The 10614-nt window shown below is 45.2% G+C and overlaps 1 protein-coding gene across 1 annotated transcript; it reads left to right on the forward strand.

The window, feature by feature from the left end:
• Window positions 1–8134, forward strand: XBP1 (X-box binding protein 1). The gene is given in 6 exon segments (XM_049789006.1): window positions 1–298; window positions 643–739; window positions 4236–4364; window positions 6356–6391; window positions 6394–6501; window positions 7006–8134. Coding segments are annotated over 6 exon segments (1152 nt in total). The 5' UTR covers window positions 1–74; the 3' UTR covers window positions 7564–8134.
• The last annotated feature ends 2480 nt before the right edge of the window (window positions 8135–10614 follow it).

The following is a 10614-nucleotide window of genomic DNA, read 5'->3' on the forward strand; positions in this document are numbered from 1 at the left end:
ATCCGGGCCGGCTGGGCGGCGGCGGCGACGGCGCGCGGTGGCGTAGACGCTCTCGTTCTCGCTATCGCTCCGCCATGGTGGTGGTGGCCGCCGCGCAGAGTCCGGCCGCCGGCGTTCCGAAAGTGCTGCTCCTGTCCGGCAAGCCCGCCGCCGCCACTGCTACCGCCGTCCCGGCCGGGGGGACGCTGCCGCTGCCGCTCATGGTGCCGGGCCCGCAGGAGGCGAGCGAGGGGCCGCCCCAGGCTCGCAAGCGGCAGCGCCTCACGCACCTGAGCCCCGAGGAGAAGGCGCTGCGCAGGTGAGGGGGACGCGGGCGAGGGAGGGAGCGAGCGAGCGAATGTTGGGGCCGCGCTACTGCGCAGGCGCGGGGAGCGGGGAGCGGGCGCTGCTGGGAAGTCGGGGCAGGGGTGCGGCCGAGCCGGAAGTGGGGCCGGGCGGGGTCGCCGAGGGGTCGGCGGGCCTGGGCCTGGGCCTGGACAGGTGACGCAAGAGCAGGAGCGCGAGGGTCTTGACTAATGGCGGAGTCCTCTCCGCCCACCCTCTGCTGTGCTGTAGAAGGAAGCACCGCACTAGCCGGCCACGGCTCGAGAGAGAGGGATTTCAATGGAGGCGACTCAGTGCCGCTCCGTCCCTTGTTTTTAGGAAATTGAAGAACCGAGTGGCCGCGCAGACCGCCAGAGACCGAAAGAAAGCTCGGATGAGCGAGCTGGAACAACAGGTGGTCGACTTGGAAGAAGAGGTAAAACAAACGAACAAAAAAAGCCAAGTTTGCGTCTTTCTTTCATCTAGTGTGTTCTGTCTCCGTGAATATGACTTGGTGGACTAAATGCATGCTTTTTTTTTTTTTTTTTTGCATTCTTGGAGTCTGGTTCAATTTTCCAGCCCTCCCGAATAACAACCCAAGACACAGAGCCAGGAGTAGTACAGCCGTCCCTTCTAACGTTAAACTAGTCCAGTAGAATAGGATACTTGGCCATGTGACGCTGAGAAGTGATTGGTCCCCTGACGTGTGTTGTTAGCGCTCTCTGGAAATTGTCAATTACAACACTGTTCACTGAATTAAAAGCAAACAGGAAATCCCGATTTGGCTAAAAGCCCACTAAATTATTTATCCGTTCTAAAGTCTACCTAATATTATTTTGTTCCCAGTTATACATTTTGAACACGGACTATTTATATTGTTTATACTTTTCATAAAACATTCTGGGGCCAGAGAAATAGGACAGAGGGTAGGGTGCTTGCCTTGCCAACCTGGGTTCTGTTCTCTGAATTCTGCCAGGAGTGTTATCTGATCCCTGAGCCTTTGAAGAGCCAGGAGGAAGCCCTGAGCACAGTCTGCTGTGACTCAAAAATGAAAAAAAAAATTTATATATTGTTCTATCTATTACACTCATAATTTGTCGGTTCAAGATAGGATATATATTTTTTAATATTTTGGGCCACACCCAGAGGCGCTCAGGGGTTACTCCTGGCTTTGCGCTCAGAAATAGCTCCTGGCAGGCTTGGGGAACCATATGGGTCCCAGTCAGCTGCATTCAAGGCAGATGCCCTATCACTATGCTATCACTGTGGCCCCAAGATAGGATATTTTAAATACATACATATATTAAGCCAAAAGCCACCATTTGCTCAGGTTTGCATTACTTGGAGACATTGTATTTATTATTCCTGACCCTATGAAATAGCAGGGTTTGTTTGTTTTTTGGTTATATCCGGCAGCACTTAGGGATTGCTCCTGGCTCTACACTCAGAAATAGCTCCTGGCAGGCTCTGGGGACCATATGGAATGCCGGGATTCAAACCACTGTCCTTCTACTTGCAAGGCAAATGCCCTACTCCATGCTATCTCTCTAGCCCCGAAATAGCAGTTTTGTATTATTTTGCACTCAAAAATCACTCCTGGAAGTGCTCAGGGAACTATATGGGATGCTAGAGATCAAACTTGGGTCCATTGCATGCAAGGCTATTCCCCTATCTGCTATACTATCTCCAGCCCTTGAATTTACACTTTTAAATAGCCTTGTTCTCATAATTACAACTTTGCCTTATGAGACCTATTGTGAAGAACTACATAAATAATTTTTCAAAAGGTCAAGAAGGAACCCAATTATATTAAAAACTTCTTCGGCCGGAGAGATAGCAAAGCGGTAGGGCGTTTGCCTTGCAAGTAGCTGACCCAGGACCAACGGTGGTTCAAATCCTGGCATCCCATATGGTCCCCTGTGCTCGCCAGAAGCGATTTCTGAGCACAGAGCCAGGAGTAACCCCTGAGTGCTGCTGGGTGTGACCCAAAAAAACAAAAACTCTTTAATCAGGTAGATTCTTTTTCTTTTTTTTTTTTTTTGGTTTTTGGGTCACACCCAGTGTGCAGGGGCTACTCCTGGCTCTGCACTCAGAAATAGCTCCTGGCAGGCAGGGGAATCGAACCATGGTCCTTCCTTGGCTAGTGCTTGCAAGGCACTTACCTTACCTCTAGCGCCACCTCACGGGGCCCAAATCAGGTAGATCCTTTTTTGTTGTTGTTGTTTTTTGTTTTTTTGTTTTCTTGTTTTTGGGCCACACCTGGCGGTGCTCAGGGGTTACTCCTGGCTGTCTGCTCAGAAATAGCTCCTGGCAGGCAGGGGGGACCATATGGGACACCGGGATTCGAACCAACCACCTTTGGTCCTGGATCTGCTGCTTGCAAGGCAAACACTGCTGTGCTATCTCTCCGGGCCCAGGTAGATTCTTAAATCTTGCTTTAAAGATTTAGTTTGTGGAGCCGGAGAGATAGCACAGTGGTAGGGCATTTGCCTTGCAGGAGGCTGACTCAGGACCAACAGTGGTTTGAATCCCGGCATCCCATATGGTCCCCCGTGCCAGCCAGGAGCGATTTCAGAGCATAGAGCCAGGAGTAACCCCTGAGTGTCTTCGGGTGTGACCCCCCCAAAAAAAAAAGATTGTAGGGCCAGCAATAGCACAGTTGTAAGGTGTTTTCCTTGCAATCGGCCAACACACGGACCCCAGTTCGAGTCTCAGCATCCCATATGGTCCCCTGAGCCTGCCAGAAGAAATTTCTTAGCACAGAGCCAGGAGTAACACTTGAGCCCAGCCAGGTGTGACACAAAAACAAAAACAAAAAAATTTAAAGAATGAACAAATCTTGATTTGTTCTTCAAGCCCAAGTTTTCCTTTGAACACTCCCCTGTACAGGAATCTTGCTTTCTTATTTATATTTCTTTGCTTGTCTGTTTCTACTCTGAAGAAACCTGTGTTCTCTTGAACATACCTATTCCTTTCTCTCCCCTCACATATTTCTGAATAAATTTTAATAAAAACTATATTGCTTCACCAAAAAAACCAAACAAAAATCCCTCAAATTTAGTTTCCTCATTCAATAGTATCATGTATGGTCTAAATCCAATGGATTCTTTTTTTGTTTGTTTTTGAGTCATACCCGGCAGCCCTCAGGGAGTACTCTTGGCTCTGGGTAGGCTTAGAAATCACTCCTGACAGGCTCGGGGGACCATATGGGATACTGGGATTCCAACCATCATCCTTCTGTGTCTTAGGCAAATGCCCTACCGCTGTGCTATCTCTCCGGCCCCTACTTTTTTTTTTTTTTTCAAAATCCAATAGATTCTTAAAAGAAATAGATTTGGGCCTGGAGAGATAGCGCAGCGGCATTTGCCTTGCAAGCAGCCGATCCAGGACCAAAGGAGGTTGGTTTGAATCCCAGTGTCCCACATGGTCCCCCATGCCTGCCAGGAGCTATTTCTGAGCAGACAGCCAGGAGTAACCCCTGAGCACCGCAGGGTGTGGCCCAAAAACCAAAAAAAAAAAAAGAAAAGAAAAGAAATAGATTTAGTGTGTGTGTGTGTGTGTGTGTGTGTGTGTGTGTTTTGTCAGGGGTTACTCCTGGCTCTGTGCTCAGAAATAGCTCCTGGCAGGCTCAGAGGACCATATGGGATGACAGGATTCGAACTATCGATCTTCTGCGTGCAAGGCAAACTTACCTTACCTCCATGCTATCTCTCCGGCCCCAGAAAAAGACACTTTATTTATTCATTTTTGGGGCCATAGCTGATGGTGCTGAGGATTATTTCTGATTTTGCTCATAGGATCAGTCCTGGTGAGAACATAGAGATCAAATCCAGATCTGCAGCATGTAATAATAGTGCCTTACCAACTGTACTATCTCCCTAGCCTCAAGAATTAAATGTTTTAATAGCTTCTAACGCATTTTTTTTTTTCAGAACCAGAAACTATTGTTAGAAAATCAGCTTTTACGAGAGAAAACTCATGGTCTTGTGATTGAGAATCAGGAGTTAAGGCAGCGCTTAGGGATGGATGCCCTGATTTCTGAAGAGAAGGCAGAGCCCAAGGTAAGTCATGTCCTTCACTTGATTATTTGAATGGAAAGCAGTCAAAGTGACATTACCTCATTAAGACACTCCGTTCAAGTGTATAGTGAGCAGTTACAAGTGCTAATAATTTAAAGATAAGTTCTGTTTCAAGTATGTGCTAACATAATCAACAAATTCCACTCTTTGGGTATTAAAAAGAACTGGATAAGAGATCCTTTTATATGACATTAAATTTCCATATAGTACTAAAATTATTATTTTTTTTTGTTAAGGTCAACAAATGAATAGGGAAAGAATTCTTGTGATGGTTACATCTTACTGATAGAAGTTATTTAATACACTGGGCGATAAAGAAAATACCTAAGAGAGTAAGGCAGTTTTGCTCTATGAAGAGAATGTTAAGGACAGACTTAAAAAAATTACTGGGGCCAGAGAGATAGCACAATGGTAAGGCATTTTGCCTTGTAAGCAGCCAATCCAGGAGGGATGATGGTTCGAATCCTGGCATCCCATATGGTCCCCCATACCAGCCAGGAGCAATTTCTGAGTGCAGAGCCAGGATTAACCTGAGTATCACCAGGTGTGACCCCAAACAAAACAGAAAATAATAAAAAAAATTACTGGGTTGCTAACTTTCCAAGTGCTTGTTATTATTTCTGCCTTTTTTTTTTTTTTTTTTTGCTTGCTTGCTCTTTAAAACTCATGATCTCTTTTGAACAGGAATGGGTATTTCTTTTCTGACCCTTCCCATGTCTTTTTAAGTTTTCATTTAATAAAAACTATCTTGCTTCATAGTTTGACTGTCCAAAAAGATTATGGGGTGCTTGCCTTGCATGTGGGTTCACTCCCCAACATACTATATGGTCCTCCAAACATTGGTAGTTGTAATTTTTTTTTAATTTTTGGGTCACATCCGGCAGCGCTCAGGGGTTACTCCTGGCAGGCTCAGGGGACCATATGGGATGCCGGGATTCGAACCACTGTCCTTCTGCAAGCAAGGCAAACGCTCTACTTCTCTCCAGCCCCACTAGTTGTAATTTTTGACTGCAAAGCCAGGACTAAGCCCTCAGGATCACTGTGTGTAGCCCAAAGACAAACAACAACAAAAAACTGGGCATAAATTTACCACAGAGCTTACAAACATTATTGGCAATATCAGTATTAATAATGCCGTTCTTGTAGCCAGGGAGATGGCTTAAAGGACTGTTGCACATTCTTTACTTGTGTCAGGAGCAGATTCAATCCCTGACACCACCTAGCTCTTAAGTATCACTGGGAATGGCCCCTGAGCCCTACAGTTATGGCTCTAAAATAAAGTATCAGTCCCGCCTGAATCTTTGGACAGGAAATGTTTCATTGTACAGAAAACTCAATGAAAGGTTAGTCTGAAATCCCTTATTTCTCAAGGTTGACATCAGAAACTGGAATACAGGAAAAGAAAATTTTGAGCTGAGTTTTGGAGCTAGAATTATAGCACAGGTACTTGCTTTGCACATGGCTCTCCCAGGATCCATCCCTGACATTGCATATGGTCCCTTGGTCCTAGAAGTGGTCCCTAAGTAGAGCCTGGAGTAATCTGAGTACATCCAGGTGTAACTCAAAAACCTAAAAAAGAAAAGTTTTCTGGCCTTCATAAAAGTTGAGACTCAGAGCCAGAAATTATACATTTAGCCAACCTGCATTAATCTTCTGCATTGCATTTGGTTCCCTGAACACTGCCAGGAGTGATTCTTGAGCACAGAGCCAGTAGGAGGAAGGCACTGCTGGGAAGCACAGTGGTAGGGCGTTTGCATTGCAACCAGGACAGACGGTGGTTCGAATCCCGGCATCCCATATGGTCTCCTGATCAATTTCTGAGCGCAGAGCCAGGAGTAACTCCTGAGCGCCACTGGGTGTAACCCAAAAACCAAAAAAAAAACCCAAACAAAACAAAAAGCTGAGACTTGCAGCTGTCTATGACCCTAGAATATTTGGCTGTTTGGATTAATTTCCTTTGGTCTTTCTTCCAGGGGAATGGAGTGAGGCCAGTGGCCGGGTCTGCTGAGTCCGCAGCACTCAGACTACGTGCACCTCTGCAGCAGGTGCAGGCCCAGTTGTCACCCCTCCAGAACCTCTCCCCGTGGATTCTGACAGTGTTGACTCTTCAGACTCTGAGGTAGGGATCCTGTGGCTCTACTAATGAGCTAGGTCTGGTATGTTTGATGCCTCATATCCCTGAGTAGATGGATGAGTACAGGCTTTGATTTTGGTTGGGTAAGAGGTAAACACTGCCTGCCTCCCTATTTCCAGGTGATTTAGGACACAGACGAGGTATAAATAAATGGGTCGGGTGGGGCCTAGAGATTTTCCTATAGTATGCTGGTTGGGATTTTCCTATAGCATGTTGGAATGGAACTTAATGTTCTAAGGCCAGAGAGATAGTACAGTAAGGAGAGCATTTGCCTTGCACCAGGATTCAATCTCTGGTATGGTCCCGAGTACTGACAGGTCTGACCCCATAACAAAAACAAATATAGTGTTCCAGGGAACCAAAGAGATAGATAGGATACTTGCTATTCATGTGACTGATCCTGGTTCAATCCTTGACACACCATATGGTCTGATGGTCATTTTTCATTTGTATATTAATTGTAATTCATTTAATTTTTGCTTTTTGCAGTCTGACATACTGTTGGGCATTCTGTTCAACTTGGACCCAGTCATGTTCTTCAAATGCCCTTCCCCAGAGTCAACTAGCCTGGAGGAGCTCCCAGAGGTCTGCCCAGAAGGACCCAGCTCCTTACCAGCCTCCCCTTCTCCACCACTGGGGGCGTCATCAGCGAAGCTGGAAGCCATTAATGAACTGATACGTTTTGATCATGTATATACCAAGCCCCTTGTCTTAGAGATACCCTCTGAGACAGAGAGCCAAGCTGATGTGGTAGTCAAAATTGAGAAAGCAACTTTCAGTCCTGCAGAGAAAGATCACCCTGAATTCACTGTCTCAGTGAAGGAAGAACTTGTAGAAGATGATTTCATCCCAGAGCTGGGCATCTCAGATCTACTTTCATCCAGCCACTCCCAGAAGCCATCGTCCTGTCTATCAGATGCGTGTAGTGACTGTAGATATGAGAGCACCCCATCCCCCTTCAGTGACATGTCCTCTCTGCTTGATGTAGACCACTCTTGGGAGGACACTTTTGCCAATGAACTTTTCCCCCAACTAATTAGTGTCTAAAAAGTGACTGTTGTCCTTTATCCTGACCATCATACTGCCTGGAGGATAGCAAAGAAAGCCATCTACTTCATTTAGAAAGCCAAAGTAGAGGGTTTGCAGGCCTAGAGAATGCCTTTCAAGTATTTGTTCAAACCTCATAGGTCATCCCAAGTATTGTCTTGTGACGCCCAGCAGTCTTAAGGTACTCCTATTTTTCCTGTATTTCAGAATTGCAGCTTTTGATATTGTACCTTTATTTTTAGGGTAGTGGTTTGCCCTAAAATACTTATGTAAAAGGGTCAATGGAGAAGTGGGACTTACAAACAGCCCTTTGTCATTTCTCTGTCCCCTTGGCATTCAGGCTTATCTCCAGTTTTAGATTCTCTAGTTTGCTTTTGCAAACAGAGAACACTACTTGAGTGAGCTACTTCTCATTCAAGTACAGTTCAAGCAAAGATCAAGAATCTTTTGTAAAGTTATAGAAATTTACTGTGTAAATGCTTGATAGAATCTTTCCCTTGCTAGTGTAGCTTTTGGAAGGTGCTTTCTCAATTTATTTAAAACTACCAGTGCAATTAAAAAGTGCAATGCAGCCTCTTGGTTCGTTCTTTCTTGGGTTTTCAATCTAACCATATTCTCTTAAGGTACCACTATTGTGGTAGTAATATATCTGACTTCATTGGGCTTTCCCTCCCTTTTATGGGAGGTTACTCTTGGCTCTGCACTCAGAAGTCGTTCCTGGCAGGCTCTGGGGACCATATTGGATGCCTGGGATTGAACCCAGTTTAGCCCGCACGCAAGGCGAACACCCTACCCACTGTGCTACCACTCCAACCCTGCATTTCCCTTTCTTCCTGCTGCTGTTGTTGGCTATTTCAGATGTGGGGGCCACCAAAGCTATACCTGGTGGTGGTAGGTGCTTATTAATAGCACCAGGGATCAAAACCACAAGAAACGGGCCAGAGAGATAGCATGGAGGTAAGGTGGTTCGAATCCCAGCATCCCATATGGTCCCCCGTGCCTGCCAGGGGCGATTTCTGAGTGTAGAACCAGGAGTAACCCCTGAAGGCTGCCGGGTGTGACCCAAAACAAAAAAACACCACAAGAAAGGCGTGTTCTGTTACTTGAACCACACCCCCAGCCTCAGCATGTCATTTTTTAAACTGAAGGTTTACCCCACTACACACACACAGACAGCCTCTTATTACTTGGCTGCCTTAAGTGATGTAATCTTTTATGAGAAGTTACTACATTTGAGACATTTTCGGCTTGATCCAGATTGCAGTAAAATGGCAGAGACCCAAAACAAAAAAACACCACAAGAAAGGCGTGTTCTGTTACTTGAACCACACCCCCAGCCTCAGCATGTCATTTTTTAAACTGAAGGTTTACCCCACTACACACACACAGACAGCCTCTTATTACTTGGCTGCCTTAAGTGATGTAATCTTTTATGAGAAGTTACTACATTTGAGACATTTTCGGCTTGATCCAGATTGCAGTAAAATGGCAGAGATGAATCTTTACCATATTCTTTTTTTTTTTTTTTACCATATTCTTAAAATACTCTCTTATGATAGAAGACATACCATTAAATACCAAGATTATCTCGCCATTTTAAGAGTTGGTGCAGTGTAAGTACTTAGTATATAAACTTAAGTACTCAAAAAGTTAGCTACCTTTTCCAAATACTTTGGAAGGCTTTCATTTACAGAATTGTCCAACTCTAAAACTTGTTTCATGGGGCCAAACTGATGATGATAGGGTGCTTGCCTTGCAAAGTTGACCTGGATTTGATCCCTGGCATCCCATATGATCCCAAGATCTCTGCATTATATTTTGTTCTCTGAACACTGCCAGGAGTGATTCCTGAACACCACTTGATATGGTCCAGCCAAAAACAACTTAATCCTGTATCACAAAAGAATGAACCTGTTCAAGAAAAAGTCTAGACAATTTGCTGAAGCCAAAATTTAATCCTACTGCTAGGCAATTTACATTTGCTAGATCTGAGTTTTTTGCATAAAATATAAAGCACTGGGCCCGGAGAGATAGCACAGCGGCATTTGCCTTGCAAGCAGTGATCCAGGACCAAAGGTGGTTGGTTCGAATCCCGGTGTCCCATATGGTCCCCCGTGCCTGCCAGGAGCTATTTCTGAGCAGACAGCCAGAGTAACCCCTGAGCACCGCTGTGTGTGACCCAAAAACCAAAAACCCAAGGGGGGGTTATATAAAGCACTACTAAAACCTCATCACCTGGTTTTCTGTAATTCTAAAAGCTTTATAGCTAAGAATCTATGGGTTGCACAGGCAGCTATAATTAACAGATGTATTTTGGCCCCCATCATAATGGCACAAGCATCTGGAGATTGGGGCTCAAGTAATTTACATTTGGTGACAACATATGAAAGAGGCAGCTGTACTAACAGAAATAACATGTTGTACATAACTTGTGTAAATTATTAGGGTTTTCGTTTCCTGCACAGATGGGCGATAATCACTAAACATGTAGCTCAACCTTGAGAAAACACCTGGCATTCAAGGACAAACTCATATTGGAACTTTAGGTTTAATGGTAGGAAATAAAACTCAGTCTGTTCGTACCACTCTGTCAGCTAAGCAGGGTTGGGCCTGGTTAGTACCTGCATGGGGGAAATAAAAAAAAAACAAAACAAGGTATTTTACTAAAAATTCAGGCAAGTATTTTTTTGGGGGGTGGGGGGCTGTTGGGACCACTTCTGGTGGGCTCAGGAGGACCATGTGAGATGTCAGGGATCAAATCCAGATGAGCTGCACACAAAGCAAAAATGTCCTACCTGCTGTGCTATTGCTCCAGCCCCCTAAAAAAAAAAAAAAAAAAAAATCAAGATTTTTAATTTTTGTTTTTTTGGTTTTTGGGCCACACCCGGTGATGCTCAGGGGTTACTCCTGGCTATGTGCTCAGAAGTCGCTCCTGGCTTGGGGGACCATATGGGATGCCAGGGGATCGAACCAAGGTCCGTCCTAGGCTAGTGCTGGCAGACACCTTACCTCTAGTGCCACCATCTCGGCCCCAAGATTTTTTTTTTTATT

Source organism: Suncus etruscus, chromosome 15, assembly GCF_024139225.1.
Source record: "Suncus etruscus isolate mSunEtr1 chromosome 15, mSunEtr1.pri.cur, whole genome shotgun sequence".
Taxonomy (NCBI): Eukaryota; Metazoa; Chordata; class Mammalia; order Eulipotyphla; family Soricidae; genus Suncus; species Suncus etruscus.